Raw genomic sequence first — 22425 nt, forward strand, 5'->3', positions numbered from 1 at the left:
AGTTGTTAACAAAAACCGCTTGTTGGGCTATTATAGAACTGCTCAAACCGGTCCGCAATACCCTCGATGCATTGAAACACTTGTTTATATAATAACACTAATAGTTAAAATACTTTTCGAAAATTTTTTTTATTGTATGTTACCATGCTGATAAACATTGCAAAACACGACTAACTAAATATAATGATTGTTTATTGAGTAAACTTTTTTTTATATTATAACGGCGGTTGGATTTGAACCTGCGATCCTCTTGACGATGCCTCCGCCACCTTATGGAAAGGGTTACAACGTTGACCCGACGTTCGTTATTTACTGGGGGGATTACCTCGTCCCAACAACACATTCCTGCGGAGGGAGCTGGTAGAAACGTTGGGTTGCTCGGTCAATGGCCAGGGTCAACGGCGGCGTGGTGCATTCCGCAAATATGCCCGACTGTGAGGGCGGGCACAAGCCGGCGTGAGTAGGTTAAACGTTGAGTTTTATAAGGGCACCGCGGGGTGACCTGCCCCTCCCCACCCAGCCCCACCCCTCCCACTCCACCCAGCCCCACCCTCCCCACCCAGCCCCTCCCCACCCTCCCCTCTCCACCCAGCCCCACCCCTTCCATTTTTGGATGCACGACTGAGGGACGGACGGACACAATAATCCCCTGTGGGCTGGTGGAACCAGGTGGTTCCTACCAGTAAAAGGTGCTACAGGATTTGTGACTGTGTTCATTCCACCCCCGCTGTAGCGAGCAACGTCGTCAATACAGTACAGAATTATAATTATTAATTGATGAGTGCATACCTGTAAACCCCTTATCAGTGCCTACCTGATTACAGACCAAATGCAGACTCTCATTGATCACCCCGTGCCCTTACAAATCTCAACGTTCATCCCACAAAGTGCCATCACAAGGGAGAAACACAAACAAATAGACACACATTGGTCTGCCTATTGAAACGGCTGTACGCCGTATGGACCAGAAAACTCAATTTCCCTTGTACCGTATGGGTTGACACGGTGAGTGAGTTGCTTTAAATAGTCGTGGGGAGGGGGGGATGCTGCGGCGTTTCAAATCCTCATCAGCCACCCACCGCCAATTGGCGGCTACCATTAAGGAGGGGCCGTGTGGAGCAAGGGGGTGGGGTGGGGAGAGCAATAGGGGGGGAGCAGGTGGAGGAGCAAGGCGGGGACCAAAGGGGGGGGGGGGGCATAGAGCAAGGAGGAGGTAGAGCAAGGGGGGGTAGAGCAAGGGGGGTATAGCAAGGGGGGGGTAGAGCAAGGGGGGGGAGCAAGGGGGGGGGGGTAGAGCAAGGGGGGGGGGTAGAGCAAGGGGGGGGTAGAACAAGGGGGGGGTATAGCAAGGGGGGGGAGCAAGGGGGGGGGGGTAGAGCAAGGGGGGGTAGAGCAAGGGGGGGGGGCAAGGGGGGGAGAGAGCAAGGGGGGGAGAGAGTAGGGGGGGGGAGAAAGGGGGGAGAAAGGGGGGGGGGAGAGTAGGGGGGATAAAGGGGGGGGTGAAAGGGGGGGGGAGAAAGGGGGGGGGGGAGAAAGGGGGGGGAGAAAGGGAGGGGGGAGAAAGGGGGGGGGAGAAAGGGGGGGGGGGAGAAAGGGGGGGGGGGGAGAAAGGGGGGGGGAGAAAGGGGGGGGGGGGGAGAAAGGGGGGGGGGGGGAGAAAGGGGGGGGGGAGCAAGGGTGGAGGGGCGCAAGGGTGGGGGTTGGGGGGAGTGCCCGGCCCGGCCCAATGATCCCGCGTCACTCTGGCGCGGCTCTCCTCTCCGCCTTCTTATCCGCGCTGGGGATTGTATCGCCTCAATCTCGCCCTGTGCTCGTGCAGCCAAAGCCGTGCCGATGGTCGAGTGAGGTTGTTTTCTCTCTCTTCTACTAGTTATTCATCAACAAAACACATCGTGTGTGTGTGTTGCTACGTTTGGAGGCCAAACGATGTTGCAGCAGCAGCAGCAGCGGAGGCAGCATTTGCTGCTGCTGCTTTGAAGCAGGCGAGGCACATCGACAAGCCAAGCGTGTACCCACAGGTCTGTATGAGTGAGTGTGAGCGTGTGTTTATTGCTGTTTAATGACAAGTTACGCGCACATGGACATCTGCAGCTAATGCTGCTCGCTGTTTTCTATGTTTTTCTGTACGCGTTGGTCAAATCAAACATCAACGAGCTGTACGTGACGACGGGTGAGCTTGTGAACATTCTGTATGCAAAGATTCCGGTACTGTGAGTGCTGATTAACGAGGGAGGAGATTGCTTCACGGCAGAGGCCTGCCTCACTTGCATTGCAAACAGGCTGTGTGTGTGGTACAGGCTGTGTGTGTGTGGTACAGGCTGTGTGTGTGTATGGTACAGGGTGTGTGTGTGTATGGTACAGGGTGTGTGTGTGTGTGTATGGTACAGGGTGTGTGTGTGTGTGTGGTACAGGCTGTGTGGGTGTGTGTGGTACAGGCTGTGTGGGTGTGTGTGGTACAGGCTGTGTGGGTGTGTGTGGTACAGGCTGTGTGGGTGTGTGTGGTACAGGCTGTGTGGGTGTGTGTGGTACAGGCTGTGTGGGTGTGTGTGGTACAGGCTGTGTGGGTGTGTGTGGTACAGGCTGTGTGGGTGTGTGGTACAGGCTGTGTGGGTGTGTGTGGTACAGGCTGTGTGGGTGTGTGTGGTACAGGCTGTGTGGGTGTGTGTGGTACAGGCTGTGTGGGTGTGTGTGGTACAGGCTGTGTGGGTGTGTGTGGTACAGGCTGTGTGGGTGTGTGTGGTACAGGCTGTGTGGGTGTGTGTGGTACAGGCTGTGTGGGTGTGTGTGGTACAGGCTGTGTGGGTGTGTGTGGTACAGGCTGTGTGGGTGTGTGTAGTACAGGCTGTGTGGGTGTGTGTGGTACAGGCTGTGTGGGTGTGTGTGGTACAGGCTGTGTGGGTGTGTGTGGTACAGGCTGTGTGGGTGTGTGTGGTACAGGCTGTGTGGGTGTGTGTGGTACAGGCTGTGTGTGTGTGGTACATGCTGTGTGTGTGTGGTACAGGCTGTGTGTGTGTGGGGAGCAGTAGTGTAGCGGTCCGCGCGCTACACCACGAACCCGGCGACCCGAGTTCGATTCCCGCTCACGGTGACCAACACCAGTGACGATTATCTGAACCGGTCATGGACATCCTCCCCTAGGTCGACTCAGCCTCAAACGAGCACCGGTTAAAGCTACGACTACTACAGCCTTCAGTTTGTGTGGACTTGTGTGTACACACAGCGTGTTAGTTAACTGTGTGTTGACGTGGAGCCTTCATCCAGTACAGTTCATAGGCCCAGGTGGCGATGTTTTTGTCACACGCAAACACGTGGCCGCCCGTGCGATATCGCGACTGTGTTGATTAAATTGCGCGTGTGTGATTGTGTGTGTTTTTAACCTTTAATCGACCAAGGGTACGTGTGACTGGCCACGTTAAAGTAACATTCCGGTAGTGCGGTTAAACGAGTGCGGCAGGGGCAGGCCTGACTCGCGTTGCGAGTGTACGCACACACGTGTGTGTGTGTGGTACAATCGTTAACAGCACAGTTGTGGTTATATACAGGCGGATGTCTGTCGCCGTAACGTCAGAATTGACCTGGCTACCTTGATGTTAAAGGGTCGTGATTGTGAAGGTGTACGCGCTGTGTTTGTGTTTTAATAAGGCGGGGCGCTGCTCAGAGGGCCTGGTTGACGGTGATCACGCGTGGCCTCAATGATGTAAATTGACTCTCCATGTACCGGAGTGTAACATTTGTACGGCGCGTTTGCATGCTGTGTGGGTCGTGGTTGGTAGGAGGGTTATACTGGTAGGAACCTGGTTACACCAGCCCACAGGGGGTTATTGTGTCCGTCCGTCGTGCAGGTAGGGGCTGGGTGGGGAGGGGAGTGTAGGGAGGCGCTGGGTGGGGAGGGTGGAGGGTGGGGCTGGTCACCCCGTGGTGCCCTTATTAAACTCAACGTTTAACCTACTCACGCCTGCTTGTGCCCGCCCTCACAGTCGGGCATATTTGCGGAATACACCACGCCGCCGTTGACCCTGGCCATTGACCGAGCAACCCAACGTTCCTACCAGCTCCCTCCGCAGGAATGTGTTTTAACATACTTCACTACGCTGGAGACGAAGCAGTATAGGGCAATTGGAGCACGGTACTGTACTGCAAAGTACAGCAATTGATTTTGCTTCACTGGCACCGTAGCAGCCAATAGCACCTACGATTAGTATGTTTGGCTAGGTATTGTGCGAAAGAAGTTCAACGTACATAAATACATGGTGGTCACTCGTACAAGCAATATCCAAACTCGAAACTGGCCATATGCATTGTCACTTATTCGGCTCGTAGAATACTATTCGTTTGCAAAGGAGTGAGTGTCTAGTATGCAGAGGTGTGGACTCGAGTCATGTGACTTGGACTCGAGTCAGACTCGAGTCATGAATTTGATGACTTGCGACTCGACTTGGACTTGCATAACAATGACTTTGTCCCACCTATGAGATGTGGACTCGAGTCATGTGACTTGGACTCGAGTCAGACTCGAGTCATGAATTTGATGACTTGCGACTCGACTTGGACTTGCATAACAATGACTTTGTCCCACCTCTGCTAGTATGTGTCTGGTTGGCTAAGTGATTAGATGGGGGTCTTGTAACCATGTCCGTAGAACGGACTGCCCTGTAGTGTGGCTATACAGACGGTGCATCGAAAACAAACGATAATTTAGCATAATATATTTTTTAACAATGCCTTATGCAAGGGATATTGGATTGCAACACGTGCACAGTGTGGAGTCTGTCTGAATGACGATATGATTGAAGGATGATGGCTGGGGGTTTGATGAATTGTTTACACAGCAATGCTTGAGTTTCAAGAGGAGTGTCAAGTGATTTCTGATGGAAATATCTGGCCAATTGCTTTTCGAGTGTGCCATGTTGAACTCCCTTGTGACTCGGTTGTGGGAAGCGGTGTGCAGTGCGGCAAAATCAGTTGATATACTACACCTTGCTCTCACATCTGTGGTCATGTACGGCGTGGGGAAGCCCTCGTCCAGCAGTATATGGACAAAACATGGATGTTGATGTGCTTGCATTACAGCAGTGCTACCCTGCTGAGGCCATTTTTATATAATTAATAATTAAAAGGACATTAACTTATAATATTATGGATTTACTTTTACACGTGCCTACCGAAATAAACAACCTCAAGATTCTGTTCCAGGCAGTTGGGTTCTTGCTGCAAGTTCACTCTTTATTTTGAGGCTGCATTTGTTTGCTGGGGTCCCAATTTCCTATGCTGTGCACCACCCAGTCTGATCGGTTTGTGTGTCATGCATATTATACTCTTTAAGTTTTTTCGGTAAAGTTACGTAGGTAAAAAAATAACAATAATAAAATAAAATAATAATAAATGAAAATAACTCAATTAAATCACGACGTTTCGGAGGCAACACAAGTCTCCGTCTTCAGGTGGGACCGTCACAGTAAAAATGTATTGTATCAATGTCATGCATATTTATGCTCTGCAGAGCCCATCTTCTGGTCTGCTGTGGCCACGTGTTCCGTGTCGCCTTTGCCATTGCTCTGCTATCTCGGCAATGAAGAAACATAACTAGGTACAACACAGCCCAGGTTTTTGATTGGGCGTGTCTGTGTCATTGCAGGGTGCCCGCGGCCATGCCCGGGAAATTGAAGGTTAAGATCTTGGCGGGGCGCCATCTGCCCGTCATGGACCGCGCCAGCGACCTAACAGATGCTTTTGTGGAGGTGTGCTTCCCATCATCAGTTGTCTCTGCGTGTGGCTGTGCTGTGCACGGAAGGAGTTCGATACGATACATATTTGAATTTGTGGTGCCTCTGAAAGTGAACCACATCTCAAGGTGCAGTCGAGAAATGGCCTCCTCATGTTGTAGCGGCAGTACACGACACCATACTGTTCAGTGCTGGATGGTGTAAATGGGAGTGTCCAGGACCGGCTCAGATAACTTGTGTTAGCTGTGCCCAGGATCAAATGCATGTGGTCCGGCCCATAACGTAGTACACGCCACATCACTGCTGCTTCTACCCTCCCCAGATAGATTTTACGAGGCAAAAAAAAACGTGCCTTTCTGGTTCCATCCAATCCTTACACCGAGGTGAAACTAAAGCCCTTGCTTATACAGCTGCCTCTGCCCATCAGGAGGCTCATTTCAGAGTTGACACTTGACAGCAGTTAATAGAGATCTTAAACCAAAAAATCCTTTCAAATAAACTTTACGGCTCTGCCACGAGCTCTATTTATAGAAATGCTGCAGTTGTATTGGAGCACACAACACGGAGCACAAATCAAAGAATCGCACCACATTCGTCATTACCGCTGTCATTAATACTTCCGCTGACAGCTTCCTTAACCTGCAGTGATAAACCATCGTGAGTCAACCCACTACTCCAACCCTTCACTGGTTCTCAAACCAGTCCTGGGAAATGACTGCAAAATGGATCTGACCCTTTCTGAGATCCCATATGAACTTGCTTCTGCTGAGTCTCCCCTCTAATAACGTTGTATGCTCCTTCATGGGCTCTTCCGTTCCAGTAACCAAGGCCTCTTTTTGACGCTCCTAGGCAACCTTCACTCGGTGGAAGGTCACGCATTCTACTGCTGCTCCCCTTATTCTGGAACTCCCTCCCCCTGTCAAATTGTACTTTTGTTGACTCCCTCTGTTCAATCTAATGCTTAAGATAGTCTATTCTTGTATGCCTATGGCTGGCCGTACTGCCTCTTTTCCTAAAAAAAATGTCTGTGCACATGTCCCGCTATTTTTACAGTGTCTTGAGAAATGTAAGCATTTAGTTAGGTACACCAAATTAATGAATTGCATTTTAACTTTAAGTAGATAACAGGTGGATGTTTTGGGAAATATCCCTTCTCAGCAGATTAGCTGACTTATAGTTAGAGATTGCACTTATCACTGTGGTGTCTTGGGAAAATTGATACATTTGAAGAAAGTTGACAAATTAAGTTTTGAATTGTCATGAATGGATTTTCTGTTAGCAGACATTGAGTAGTACACACACCATTTTAGGTCAAACTTATATATGCACACTGGTTAAAATTTAAGGGAAAGTGAGGACACATAACTGAAGAACTGCACACAGGATTATGAAATTACAAGTGCTGCATTAACTCCAACTGCAAGGAAAGGTTTTAGTTTACTGTCATCACAGGTGTCCTTTATAAGGCTGTGCATCAGCAAGTCTGTGCTGATCCCAGCAAATTCGTGCTCCGTTGTTTAGTTGGTAATCCGTTAATATTTTCGGCAATCTTGTGTGTAGTTGTTCACTTGCTTTTTTATGTATTTGTGTTGACTTTCTCACAGGTCAAATTTAGCAACATCACTTTTAAGACGGACGTATACCCCAAGTCCCTGAACCCGCAGTGGAACTCTGAGTGGTTCAAGTTTGAGGTGAGTTGTTTTGTTTTGGTTATGTCTTAGAAACAGATGTCTTTCAGACAGAACATGAAAAACACAACTTTGTTGAGGTACTGTATGTTTTTTCCATTAGTTGAGGAGCCACTGAAATACACAATTTATTTCCAAGACAGATCATGATATTTGTATTTCCATCAGCACTGCTATATTTGCTTTTTTATATTGTGCATTTGTGGGTGTGCTGTTTGAAGCAGCCACATCGTCGTTTGTGTGTCAAGTTATAATCCTGGGAACCCAAAAGTAAATCTTTAGCAATGCACATATCTTTGTCAGTATACTAACCACTGTGCCACCACTCCATCTATTTTCAGCTTGTCTAAAATTAATGGATATTTTTTTTGTATTATATTAGCCAAGCAGGTGCCTTTGCCCTAGACCCTTTTCCAGGTTTACTTTGGCCATGCTACCCAGATGATCGCAGGGCACAAGTTGCCCGGCCTTCCAAGCTGTACTTTAATTGCGTTTAATGGCCCAACAATGTGTTACTGTTTTCACCATAGGATGTTGCTCAACATTTCAGAAATGTAAGAAAGTTATGTGCAGGAAGGTCCACACCATCTAATTTCAGTTTAAGTTGTCCAGTCTCGTTTTTTCCAATCATACTAAACGTAACCTTTGCATATATTGTCTTGTAAATAATCGATTCTTCCACATACGATTTAATACGTATTTACTGCGTATATGTTTTTGTGTTTAAAGCACACAAGCAAAGTATGTTTACATAGTTGCTGTATGATGTGTTGGAAGTGTTGTATAATATGGGTTTATGTGCGTGGCATTTTTGTATATTTAATTTTCCAAACAGCAATAACTCAGCATATGTTTTACATGTTTATAGTTTCCCATTGTGTTTATTGACCCTGATAGTCTTGGACTGGGAAATGTATAGAATTTATTATTTCTATACTGGAGTGGTGGTACAGTGCTTCGTTCACCGCACTGTCAACCCGGGTTACCTGAGGTTGATTCCCAGCCACAGCTGCTCACATCAATGATATCGGGCCTAATCCCTCCTTACCAAACTGCACTGACCGGTCTGGTGAAGTTGCCCTTTCTCAATCCAGCAATGTATTGACAGCTGTAATATATATATAAAAGGGAAATTTGTTAATATGTGCGTCTGTTCGAAATGTTTAGCGTACTTCCCGACATGCAACAAACTTGAAATTTGGCACGTGGGTAGCTTCCAGACTGTACACAATGCAAAAAGTATAAACATAGACTTCTGTATTTTGGGGGGCGGGGGGGGAGCGCAATAATGGATATATTTTGCACGGCAAGTGAGCGGTGACGTCACATCTGTGATGTCACCCGCATGCGGCAGCGTCACGCAGTGTGCCTGCTGACGTCACGCATCCCCCCCCCCCACCCTCCGCGAAGGCCGTGGATTAATCCAAGACAAGAATCCAAGTCCCGGGCGACGCCGGGTAGTGAAGCTAGTTATTAATAATATGCTGCTAAGTTGATTAATCACAACAGATCAAGGGCATGCCCATTAAGACACAACTAGTACTGCTACCCCACCAATAACTTTCTGAAATGGGCATGGTATACCACGGTGTGTTTTTACGTTATGTGCCACCAACAGATATTTCCAATTGTTTAGCAGACTTGTTATACGTGACTTTTTTTCTCCTATTTATCATGAGCCCAGCATTGCAGCATTCTTTATTCGATTTTTCCACCATTTATTGTAGTCTATTTCAACATAGTAAGTATACCTATGTTCTCAGTGTTCAGAGCATGTATATGTAGGTTAGCTTTTAAGGCAGACTGGGATCAAAGTGATCAAATAAAGAGGCAGCTAAGAGCAGATTCGATTGCTTTTGTAAAACTTAACTTAATTAAAATCATCACATCGACATGTCTTAAAAAGAACTTTTAATCATTGAATATATTACCTGGTACGACAATGTTCAGAAGCATGGACATTTATAAAGAAAATCGAGCAAAAACTGAAATAAGCATTCAGAGGTGTATACTTCAGATGTGCATTGAGAAACAAAATGAGCAACACGGATCGGTGAACAAATGCAAGTTAGACACATTGACTGTTTAGAGAAATTGGCTTGGACAGGACGCGCTACTAGGAGGAATGATGGCCGGTGGTTGGGACTCATGACGAAGTAGCAGCCAAAGGAGAGAAGATGCGCAAGAGTGTGTCCACCGCAGAGATGGAGCAATGAGATCAGCTCACTTACGGCAGCTAGATGGATTGCTGAATTGTGGGACTGGGGGTGGCTTGGAGACGCCTTCATCCAGCAGTGGATAGATTATGGATGAGAATGACGATGGTCATGACTGCCCTGAAGGGTGCGTATTTGTGTATATGCAGGTACACGTGTGTGTGCCCGAGGTAGTGTCGCGGTTAGCATGCTGCGCTTTGAACCCGACGTTCCAAGTTCGATTCCCACTCATGGGCAACACAGGTGACAATTATCTGAACCGTTCCTTGGTTGACTCAGGCTCAAATGAGTACCTGATGCGGTGTGTAAACATCACCACTCGGGAGAAAGGTGGCCGGGCGTGGTTGCTAGCCACCCACCCCCTCGTGTGCCATGCCGGCCTTCATAAGTGCCCGCTATCAGCAATACGGGGGATCCTTGTCTTTATTTTTGCGTATGTGCTTTCATGTCCGTGAGTGGATACGTGCTGTATATATATAGATGTATACAGATGCATACGTGCGTGTGAATTAGGTTGACGATGAGGAGCTGCAGGACGAGCCTCTGCAAATAACAGTACTCGACCACGACACGTACAGCGCCAACGATGCCATTGGAAAGGTTTACATCGACATTGACCCCCTCCTGTCCACCGAGGCTGCCTCCCTCATCTCGGGATGGTTCCCCATCTACGACACCATACACGGTCTGTATTGTGATGATTTTTCTAAGGTTTCCAACAGAAAAGCGTAGCATTCTTTGAATTGCTTCGAGCGATAGTTGTACATTTTTCGGGTATGAAGAGAGGGAATGTATTAATACAGAAATGCACACTACACAAATCGTTACATGACAGATTGTTCATAGAAGGTGAGAGATGGTGGGGAGGAAGGCCATTTTTGGGTGATCTTTAGGTCAGATCTCACTTGCCATGGCCTGAAATAAATTTCAAGTCATCGGATTCATAGCACAGTGCAACAAACCACTGTGCCACCGTGCCGTTGCACCACCACTCATTTGTGATGTGTGATTTTATCACGGATTGATGGAGTAATTTTCACATGTTATAGGATGTAAACACTTCTTATCTGCAGGTTTGTCCTCTGGCTTTGTTTGGCAATGTGACATGATGGGTATGCTACTCAAGGGGCCTCGTGATGGTTTTTATACCTAGTTCGCTTACCTTAAGCATGACATTTTGCATTGTAGGTGAGGTTTTAAGGGGGATCAACGTTCCATATCCTGACGTAAAACGCACTTAGTGTTGTTTATGAATCGGTTATTTTTCTACATTTTCCATTACTATGCAAAACTATCCTTTTTCCCGTCCAAGGACGGGTGTATTGCAGTAAATCTGAAACTTGAAAGCGAAAAGCAGACCGCGACGTGATATGCATTGCCTCCATTCGTGTGCAATTTGTAAGGCGGTGACACAGACTTATTTCTGACGTCCTTTTTACTTCTTTGTCTCAACAGCGTTACGCAGATGGCGTGACGTGAGGGTTTTGCCTTTGTCGTGAGGATTATAAGTTTATGCTGAGGAGAGGGGAGGAGGCGCCTCGCCCCCCCCCATGTGGAGTGACGTCACCCGCTAATTATTGTTAATGGGGGGGGTATCCATTTGGAGGACTTCACCTGTTTATGATTATTAATGAGGGGGGCTGGTCGACGTGGAGTGACGTTCTTGGCTCGTTATAGTAGTAAATATGTTGTCCGTCAATGTTACAAGGTTCTGATTCCTGCTTTCAAGATTTATTTGCTTTGCTCCCTAAACCACTATTTCACTGTCACAAGTAAATTGCTTTCCTCGCTCATAATATTTCTTTACTCTGGAAACTTGTAGAATTCATTGGGAACCACGCCTGGCAATTATTTAGTGCGACCGACTGTATTTGTACTGTCACACTCGGAATGAATATTTGAAATATGGTTTTGCTGATTTGACTATGGGTGGTTGCAGAGACATCTTAACACATACATATCCACGAACCAAAACAATCAACTCACAAGTCAACGAGACTTGAACATAGCAGTAATCAAAGGTATCACAACAGTTTCTCAAGCCCTAAGTTTCCATAACGGCTATGGCTGGAAACTTTCAGTGTGTCACACAACTATAGTAGATATGTAACCACTCCCTGATCACAAGTGAACTAACTCTTTGCTTAACAGAGCAACCCTGCAGCACCATTACAGTGCGTGTGATGCAGCTGTTATTCCTGTTGTTTGTGCAAGGGTCACAGAATAGTTAATGCTATGCCGAAATGAGGGCTTAATGCCAGCCCTTGCATAAAGCTTGTGCTTAGTTCAGTAAATGGAACAAAGGGTACTTGAAAGTCATGCACATGAGTGATTAATGTGTTTTAATACTGTATCACAATCTGCCATTATTTACTTCTTGGTGAAAGACTCCCCAAGTTGTCGCTATCCCCCTCAGTCTCGTGATGCAACAGTTCAACTCACTCCTGCTCCATCTCCGTGGTGGTCATTATCTTGGGCATGTTCCCTCCTTTCGCCATCGGCCCTCTACCCTTGTTGCAACGTGTCCTGACTAAGACCACTTGCTTTGCTGAACGGTTAATATGATGTCTGTCACATGTATTTGTTCCTTTGTTTCTATGCGTTATTGTGATGCATTGATTCATCAATGAATGTTAATTCTTAAGCGTCATTTGTTTGTAAGAATTCGGTGTTTTTCATTCGGTAAGTTTGTCTTTACCAACCCACACTCACCAACAGTGAAGTAACATTACACATCACCCCCCCCCCCGCCAAATGTTAATAATGTCTAACGCTTACCAAACTTCGGTGCTTGTGTAATGCGGGCGTAAGCGACCTTCCGGAGGTGACGTCACGGGGGGTGGAGTCATGTGACGTGGGGGGAAGGTTCGGGGCTTTAAGCGGGTAAACCGGAAGGGGAAGGCAGTCGGGGTGTGAGCGGAAAAGAGTGAGGCCACGCGGGCAAGTGTGGAGAGGGGGGGGCGCCGACGGCCATCGGGAGCCAACCCCGAAGATAAGAGGAAGCTGCGGAGTGGTGTGCAGCTGGGGAGGAGACAGCCAGGAGGGCTGCGTGTTAGAGGCAGCGGTGTGGCTGCCAGGAGGAGCTGCGGAGAGAGAGAGAGAGAGCAAGAAGCTGTGAGAGCTGCGGAGGGAGAAGAGCAGCAGAGAGTACAGCCAAGGGGGCTGTGTGAGAGAAACAGCAGCGGAGCTGCTGTTGTGGATCGGGCCGACATTGGAGTCCGCACCGTGGAGAAGCTACAGAGTAAAGACAGCCGTGTGGGTGTATAGCACGAACCGAATAATAAAGGACACTGAGCCAGACATCGTGGTCCAGTCGTTTATTACACTGGTGTCGGAAGTGCAACGGCATGTCGAAACAAGTGAGGAAGAAAGTTAATCCGGCGCCTGCATCGGCTTCTTCGTCCGACGACGACGAACTCCCTCCAACCGCGGATCCTGTTGGGGTGGTGGAGGAGAGCCCGGCTGAGGAGACCACGGGAACGGGAGTGGAGGATGTTGGCGCGGTGGCGGGTCCGTCGACATCATCAGACGCGGATCAACGATGGCAAGCGATGGCGGTACAACTGGAGGCACTTAAGGACGTCCTGGCGCATCTATGCCATCTCGTCGCGCCAGGGACGATGGATGATGCAAGTGGTGCTCCGCGGGCCGCCACGTTGCCTGTCCTGCCGCCGCCATTGCCCACGCGGCAAGAGGCCGCCATTTTGCGCGCTCCGTGGCGCCAAACCGCCATCTTGGCCACGCCGCGGGCCGACGCCATTTTGAATTTGCCATCACAACCACCACCATTGGAAGACGGCGGGAAGAGGAGTCGGAGTCGCCACCTTACAACAGTTAAAGAATTTTCCGTCGGTGGGGACTGGAGCGCGTTCGCCTGCCGCTTCTTGGCGGCGGTACGCACAGCAAGATGGACCGATGCGGAGGCTTTGGAGGTGTTGCCGACTCTCCTGGACGACGAATCTGTCCGATTCTTCCGTTCCATAGCGACCGATAAGAAGGCAACTTTATGTGGTGTTTTTCAAGAAATGGCCGATGCTTATGAGCCACCAGATGATGCGCATCGGCGATTCGCTCAACGACAACGAGCACCAGAGGAGTCGCCCGTGGCGTTCAGGGGTGCGGTGCTGGAGCTGGCCATGGCAGCTTATCCTGAGACGCCACAGGACCTGCTTGAGCCTCTCATATTAGGGAAAATGTTGGAGCTGTCTCGGGATCTAGGGATCCCCATGCCTGTGTGTGGGCATGAGAAGCTAACTTCCCGGATGGCTGCTAAGTGTCTCGATGCGCAATTCAACCTCCGTCGCTGGAAACAAGTGACGGCGTGGACGGGGGGGCCCGTCAAAGAAGGGGAAGCGTTGGGGTGGAACCCTGCGCAGGCCGTCTATGTTCCGGATGACCGGGGCCCTCAACAACTGACGGCCGCCTCCGCTCCATGGACGGGACGCGGCGGGCCGAGACCGCGCGCGGTGCTACCAGAACGGGGCCGTCAGGAGGCGAGGCCTGCGCTTCGGCGCAACGAGGCCGAATGTTTCCGCTGCGGGCGTAGGGGCCACTACGCCAGAGACTGCTGGGCCCGCTTCCCGGCTCCGCCGCAGCAGGAGGCCTCGGCACCGGTCAAGTCGCCTAAAGATCCTCCGAAACAGGCATGTCGGCACGCACCAGACACTCGGCAAGGCTTTCCACCTCACCCACCACCTGTGTTGCGCGATCCTATTGTTGTTGTTAAAGAAAGGCCATCGACGGGGCCTTTTCATTCAGTTACGCAGTGGCGCAAATTGGCACGGAGAGTTGTCGCGGCCGCTACGGGTTCGTCCACTGTACCGGGGTCCATACAAGGTGTGGACGTGCGCATTTTGGTTGACTCGGGGGCGTCTGCGACTATTATATCGGATGTCATTTTCCATCTGTTGGGCATTCCGTCGGGGGCTGTGCGTCCGGTTTATGGGTCGTGCGTCGCTGCGAACGGGGGTAGCATGGGTATCGTGGGTCAGGTGGATGCTAAGATATCTATTGGGGATGTGTCGGCCTCGGGTGTTGTGTTGATATCGAGATCTTTGGCGGTTCCTTGTTTGTTAGGCACCGATTTTTTGGCTAAGATGCCCATTTTGATCAAAATCAATGAGAATTGTATTGAACTGCCGGGGGGCCGTCAAATCTCGTTCCTGCCGTCGCCCTGGGGGCGACCTGCTTCGGCCGTACAAGTGCAGGCGCTGTCCGTCGCATCTGTGGACATCCCACCTGGTACACAGATGCTTATACCCTTGCGGTATCGGAAGCCCCTGCCTGATCGGCTAGGAGCAGTAGGGGTCTTGTTGTCACCGTCCGCCACGATATCAACCGGGTTGGCGTTAGTGGGGGCACAGACCATCGTCCGGCCGGATCAATTACCGTTTTTACAGGTGCTTAATGCGGGGGGAGAAAACGTCCGTATCCCGGCCGGTACGGTTGTGGCACATGCCACTACGGCGTTTGCGACCCATGATTGTCCACATAGCCGGGGAGTTGTTGCTGGGGTTTCCGAGCCAAGGAGTTCGGATGATCGTTGGGTTGCTCATTTATGTGACGAAAATTCTTCCCTGTCCATGGAGCAACGTGGTGCGCTGCGTAAATTGTTGTTGACATATTCCGATGTGTTCAGCTCCGATGATTTGGATTTGGGCCGCACTTCCTTGCTTTACCATCACATTGAGACGGGCGATGCTGCCCCTATTCGATTAAATTCGCATCGGATGAGTCCTGCGGAGCGAGAACACGTGCGGGGGGCAGTGGAAGACATGTTGGCTGCGGACATTATATCGCCATCTAACAGCCCATGGGGCGCTCCAGTCATTTTGGTTAAGAAGAAGGATGGCAAATTGCGATTTTGTGTTGATTTCCGCAAATTGAATAAGATATCGGTGGCAGATGCGTACCCCCTGCCGCGTATGGATGACTCCCTCGACGCATTGTCGGGGGCTAAGTTCTTTTCCACACTGGACCTCTCTTCGGGATTTTGGCAGCTTCCCCTTGACGAGTCCTCACGGGAGAAAACCGCATTCCGTACGCCGCAGGGGTTATTTCAATTCAACTGTCTCCCGATGGGATTGAATGCGGCCCCTGCTACATTTCAAAGATTGATGGAGCTCGTTTTGACGGGGTTGCAGTGGGAGACATGTCTTATATATTTGGACGATATCATTGTCTTCAGCCGCACATTCGATGAACATTTGACGCGGCTGGAGACAGTGTTCACGAGGATGCGTTCTGCCAAATTGAAATTCAAACCAAAGAAATGTCACCTACTGCAACGGTCCGTCCGCTATTTGGGGCACATCGTGAGCGCTGAGGGAGTGTCCACGGATCCGGAAAAGACGGCGTGCGTCCGGGATTGGCCGACTCCGGCCACCGTGGGGGATGTTCGGCGGTTTTTGGGATTTGCCTCGTATTACCGAAGATTCGTGCCGGGTTTTGCGACGATTGCGAGGCCTTTGCATCTCCTTACGGGTAAAGGACGGAAGTTTGTTTGGGGACAGCCGGAGGAGGCGGCCTTTCGGAGTCTGCGTGATCTATTGGCCACGGCCCCAACATTGGATTATCCCGATTTCGATCACCCATTCATTCTTGATACGGACGCGAGTGACACAGGTATTGGGGCGGTGTTATCACAGTCTAAAGGGGGTGTAGAGCGTGTCGTGGCGTATGGTAGCCGAGTCTTGTCTCCTGCGGAAACCCGCTACTGTGTCACTCGCAGAGAACTATTGGCGGTTGTTTTTTTCCTACGGCAATTTCGACCATACCTCTACGGTCGTTCTTTTATTGTGCGTACGGATCATGCGGCCTTGCAATATGCCCTTAAAATTGACCAGCCATCCGGACAGTTGGCACGTTGGTTGGACACGCTACAGGAATTTTCCTTCCAAATTCAACATCGGAAGGGAGTGCGCCATGCGAACGCTGACGCACTTTCCAGATTACCGCGGCGCGCCCCTTGTAAATGTGAGTCGGGGACGCATAGGTGTTCGCCGATTCCAAACCCCCCTCAGCCGCTCACGTTGGCCGTCGAGAAGTCGGACACTCCGATGGAACCGGGACCGGCTGACGGGGTTTTGAATCTGCCGCGGTCTGTCTGGATCCGGGAACAGATGATGGATGAGTCATTGGTGTCCTTGCGGAAGCGGTCTGCTAAGGACAATGGGTGTCCGAGTACGGCTGTGGGGCCGCAAACCGCTCTCCGAGATGGTCTGCTTATGTGGCGGGAGGGGTTCCAGGAACGTTGGCGCCTGGTGGTACCAACGTCCTTGCGGTTCGAGTTGATTAGAACCCTCCATTGTGACACTCTCTTACATTTAGGGGTGCAGAAGACCTTGTTGACGTTGCAACGTCATTATTTTTGGCACGGCATGGCGACAGATGTCGTAGGGCACGTGCGCGCGTGCCCTGCGTGTGCACAACGTAAGCCGCCGAAACATCCTTACGTGCCGCCTCTCCAGTCGATTCAGGTGTCTCGAGTCAATGAATTGGTGGCGCTGGACATATTGGGACCTTTTCCACCATCGGCGAGGGGTAATAAATATTTGCTGGTAGGGGTTGAGTACCTCTCCCGTTGGCCGATGGCCTGGCCGTTGCCCGATCAGTCGGCCGCGGCCATTACCGACGCCTTTTTGTTTGGGTATATTATGGATAAGGGGGCGCCTGAGAGACTCCTCACGGACCAGGGCAGGAATTTCTCTTCTAAATTATTGGCGGAAGTGTGCGCGGGCCTTGGTACTAAGAAAGTACGGACATCCCCATACCATCCGCAGACGGATGGTATGGTTGAACGGCTGAACAGGACGTTGTCTGCCATGCTTTGCCATACCGTGAGTGAACAACAATCAGATTGGGATCTGCACATCCCCGGGGTGCTTTCGGCATACAGGATGACGCCTCATGCGGCTACAGGATATTCGCCGTTTTACCTTATGTATGGTCGGGAAAACGTGCCGCCGGTGGATGTGCAATTGGGAACTGGGGTGAAGGGACCTCGTAAACCACTTCCTGAATACATTCAGGACACGGTTCGCCGAGTCACGGAGGCGCGGGAGAATGCCCGCGTGGCTACGGCCAAAGCCCAGGCCCGGAACGAGCGATATGCGCGACGGTCTGAGGGGGAGTGCCCTTGGAAGGTTGGGGACCTAGCCTGGCTTCATTGTCCACAGGTACGTCCGGGGACCTCGCCGAAATTGCACAAACCCTGGCATGGTCCCGTACGCCTCATTGCGGTTCCCAACCCACAGTCAGCACGCGTCCAGATTGGGTCTCGTCGCTGGGTTGTGCATACGTCGCGCTTGAAACCATATGTTGCTCCCTTACATGATGCGTCATCCCCCAATGTTGCCTTGCCGGGGTCTGTTGCTGCTGACTCTCCCCTGCCTGCGTCCATTGATCTCGCTAGAGCGCCTGTCGTACCTGTTCCAGACAGGCCGGCCGTGACATTGCGGGGGACGAGGGGCCCTGCTCGGAGGACGCCTGCCAGGTCTGCGGGACCTTCGAGCCCTGCAGCTCTTCCGACCCAGCTGCGGGCACGGTCACAGGACAAGCCCAAGACTAACTCTTTAGGGACACGGGACGTCGGTGGACTTCCGGCTACGACAGGGGGATTACCCCCTGTCATTCCTCGACTTTCATCGCGTTCCCGTTCTGCGAGTGGGCCGCCGACCGTCCGGGACGGGCCGGCGACCCGCACACGTTCCAAATCGCTTACGTTTCGTTGATTGTTGCTGTCTTGTTATTTTTTCTTACAGTTGTATTTATTGCATGCTTTTGTACGTTCGTGGATGTTAATTGCGTTGTTGTTGTTCTTGTTGTTACATTATATGCTTAGTGTCCTTTAGGGGGGGAAGCTCGGTTCGCCGCATTACGATTTGCTATTAGTCAGCCGAGGTCGGCTGGGATTTTTCTACGGGGGAGGGTGGTGTAATGCGGGCGTAAGCGACCTTCCGGAGGTGACGTCACGGGGGGTGGAGTCATGTGACGTGGGGGGAAGGTTCGGGGCTTTAAGCGGGTAAACCGGAAGGGGAAGGCAGTCGGGGTGTGAGCGGAAAAGAGTGAGGCCACGCGGGCAAGTGTGGAGAGGGGGGGGCGCCGACGGCCATCGGGAGCCAACCCCGAAGATAAGAGGAAGCTGCGGAGTGGTGTGCAGCTGGGGAGGAGACAGCCAGGAGGGCTGCGTGTTAGAGGCAGCGGTGTGGCTGCCAGGAGGAGCTGCGGAGAGAGAGAGAGAGAGCAAGAAGCTGTGAGAGCTGCGGAGGGAGAAGAGCAGCAGAGAGTACAGCCAAGGGGGCTGTGTGAGAGAAACAGCAGCGGAGCTGCTGTTGTGGATCGGGCCGACATTGGAGTCCGCACCGTGGAGAAGCTACAGAGTAAAGACAGCCGTGTGGGTGTATAGCACGAACCGAATAATAAAGGACACTGAGCCAGACATCGTGGTCCAGTCGTTTATTACACTTGTGATCCACTATTGTCGAGGTTTACATATTCACGTGTAGTACGATGAATGCAATTTGGGACAACATAATCTGACGCAGAAGAATTCAGAATGTGCATTTGTACATTTAGGTACAACCAAGTCAGAGCAAGTAAAATATATTAATAAAGTATACATCGACTGAGATGTTATATTTTACTTTATCAGTCAAACGATGTAAATATGTGCAAACGCATGCAGAGGCTGTACATTTGCATTATCAACGATTTGTGTATTCGACTGTTAAGAATTGTTTAACAATCGGATATGCAGAGTAGTCTACAGTATGTAATGTGACTCATCCAAAATAAATACAAAGTAACCTGCAATTTGCATGTAACATTGTTTTTTTAAGTTACCATTTGCTTGTCTGTAAGATAAAATGCTCATTCTTTAGTTGACTGAACTCATGATTACATGTGTAGAGGAGTAGAGTGGCTGGGAACATTAATACTCACCATAATACATTTGGGAAACCACCTTATTTAACAACTAAGCCCTTTTACCTCCAGCAAGGAGATGGTAATGATCGTCATCACGAATAAATGCGTGTATCAATCAGTGTTAATCAAGCATTATGTGCCTAGTTATATATGAAGTCGGATATTGAAGGGCGTGGACACTTGACAAGGTTACTCCTCATTGGAGTCAAGGAGATGTCTTTTTACTTTATAGGTCAGAGAGCTGAACTTGGGGGACAGCTGGCAAAATCGATTCTGCCCCTATTTGATGCTGTCATTACTAGAACATTTTGTAATTGATGTTTTTGTTCTTGTTTTTCAGGAATCCGTGGCGAAATCAATGTCACCATCAAGGTGGATCTTTTTAACGACATAAATCGCTTCCGCCAGTCATCGTGCGGAGTCAAGTTTTTCAGCTGTGAGTGTTGGCTTGTGATTTTTTTCATGACTTTAATATTTATCGCTTTAGTTTCCCACTTTAACTGGATGCATAATATTTTTGCTATGTGCATTAAACGCGTAGTTTTGGTGATGTCACTTGACATACAGGGCATGATGGGAAGACCGATGCAGTGATCACATTTGCGCTTTTTTTGTCGATAAGTCACTTTTTCCTTGTACTGTTACGTACTATGCATTTGGGTGCGCGTGTCAATTTAATGATTCTGTGCGCATGTGCGTGCTCGCTCATAGCAACGTGCATACCACGGTGCTACCGTGCGCTGGCCGTGCACGGCTTTGTGGAGGAGCTGGTGGTGAACGAGGACCCCGAGTACCAGTGGATCGACCGCATCAGAACCCCCCGCGCCTCCAACGAGGCTCGCCAGCGCCTCATCTCGCAAATGTCTGGTGTGTAGAATCTCGCAGTTGACGCCTTAGTAGTGCAAAAAAACCATTATTATTCTAGAGAAAGAAAGTCCGCTGCTCGCTTTTACTTTTCAGAGAACATTGGCAGCAGTGACTCATTATGATTGACCCCAGATCTGCTCTGGACTTCTGCCCTGCACTGGCATCTCCATAACCCTTCTAATTTCATCTTTTCTCAACACACGCAGCCATAGGCAGTGCCACTCAGTTGCACCTGTAAAGCCGTTGGAAAAGACCAGTGCTGTTCTGTGTGCGTGCTTCCGTGTGTGGGTGAGCAGGTGAGCTTCAGCGTAAGATTGGCTTGAAGGTGCTGGAGATGTTTGGCAATGCTGTTGTGGGCTACCTGCAATGCTTCGATTTGGAGGGCGAGTCTGGCCTGGTGGTCCGAGCCATCGGCACAGCCTGCACCCTTGAGAAGTTGGCAATCGCCACAACCACCGCCGCTCCTGGACAGCCCAGCCCGCCTGTCCTTGCTCTGCTCGGCCAACGACGGGTCAGCCAACTTCAAACGCCATTTCCGCCCCTGTCAGCTGGCACCACCAACAACAGCAACGCTCCTGGCACCGGCGTCCAGTTTCTGGTTGGTGAATCCAGCCCTGGGCCGCAGCAGCACCAGCACCACCAGCAGCAGCAGCAGCAGAGCCAGCCGACCCCCATTCCTCGCGACACAAAGGAGTGAGTAGCTCGCGTGCACAGAGGACCACTAATAATCAAAGGACAAATCAAAATATTGAAGTAGTTTGATGAGATAATGATGAGTGCCAAGGTGTGTTGGAATAGTGACTTGCCTGTGATTTGTGTTCCTAATTTAACCACACGATGTGAGATCCTTTCAGACTTACAGACTTAACCTTTAAGACACTTTCTCTAGTCTGGAATTGTGATTCCAAATGGGAATATAGTATTGTGGAATTGCTAGAATTGTATATGTTCATTAAGTTCCACGAATTCATATTGAAATGAATGGGAATGCATAGGCTGTCGGAGAATCCCATTTTCTTAAATGGAGTGATGGGGAATATCCATTTAAAACTAATGGTTATCTTTGAGAGCCTATGAATTTTCCAATGGAATGCTGTTCATGTAAATGACGGTTTTGGAGTGTTCATTGAAATGAATGGGGATTCTGTGAATGATGAAGCTGCAAGAATCCACATTTAATTGAATGGGATTGACAGCATAGGAAACGTCCATATAATATTTGTGCATTATCATGAAAGTCCTTGGATCTTCATTCTAGTGACAATTACATGGATCGTCACTAAATTTCAGGCTTTGGTAGTTTCAGAAGATACTGGTGATTTCAATGATGACATTGAGTCATCAATAGATCAGAATAATGTTTTTCCTGGAGAAATCCGATGAGTTATGAGGCTCTTTTTCACACATGTCCAAGTGAATGGAGATTGAAATTTTGGAATCTCCCATGGGAGAATCACGATACCTGCAGGAATCGCCCACAGTAAAATGGTGAAAATTGTATTCAATTCCAACACAGAATCTTCCACTCCTAGTCATGGAAACAAAAGCGAACATATGGTTTTACTTTTAACGAGGAAAGTCACACTGAATGTTTAAAATATACATTTCTGGAGGGGTTGTGTGCATGGTATTTTTGGTCAATTGTTGCCCAGCAAGTGTTGTATCCCAGGCACATTGCAACGCTTTCTCTCTGATTGCGACCCCCCCCGCCTGTCTTCGTGACCTGCCCTTCCCCATCCTGAACATGTTTCACCCATCAGACCCTCCTTTTCCTGATTATAATGCTTTCATGCCGTGTTCTATTCTGAGCTTGCAAAGTTACCGACCCCGTCCCATTATAAAATTCCTCGTGCACTCCACAAGCAGCTGTATTTATAGATTGAATGTTTTTTTTATATATAGTTTTTTTTTTCCTGGCCCACACTGTTCTACACAGTAACATGCATTACTCCTGCTTAAAACACCAGTCCCTTTAACACCATATTGGACCACTCTACCCTTTCA

General features: G+C 49.6%; 1 protein-coding gene across 6 annotated transcripts in view; it reads left to right on the top strand.

Annotated features, from left to right (window-relative positions):
* The first annotated feature begins 1748 nt into the window (after positions 1-1748).
* C2CD5 (C2 calcium dependent domain containing 5) overlaps positions 1749-22425 on the top strand; it is a 61842-nt gene continuing 41165 nt past the window's right edge. For all 6 annotated transcript variants that reach the window (XM_078856546.1, XM_078856551.1, XM_078856547.1 and 3 more), the window contains exons 1-7: positions 1749-2018; positions 5636-5738; positions 7328-7414; positions 10141-10312; positions 19895-19990; positions 20266-20421; positions 20718-21114. In XM_078856546.1, the coding sequence (XP_078712672.1) occupies positions 5649-5738; positions 7328-7414; positions 10141-10312; positions 19895-19990; positions 20266-20421; positions 20718-21114 (998 nt within the window). In that variant the 5' untranslated portion in view covers positions 1749-2018; positions 5636-5648. The remainder of the gene's footprint in view (positions 2019-5635; positions 5739-7327; positions 7415-10140; positions 10313-19894; positions 19991-20265; positions 20422-20717; positions 21115-22425) is intronic.

Source organism: Lampetra fluviatilis, chromosome 5, assembly GCF_964198595.1.
Source record: "Lampetra fluviatilis chromosome 5, kcLamFluv1.1, whole genome shotgun sequence".
NCBI classification, from domain to species: Eukaryota; Metazoa; Chordata; class Hyperoartia; order Petromyzontiformes; family Petromyzontidae; genus Lampetra; species Lampetra fluviatilis.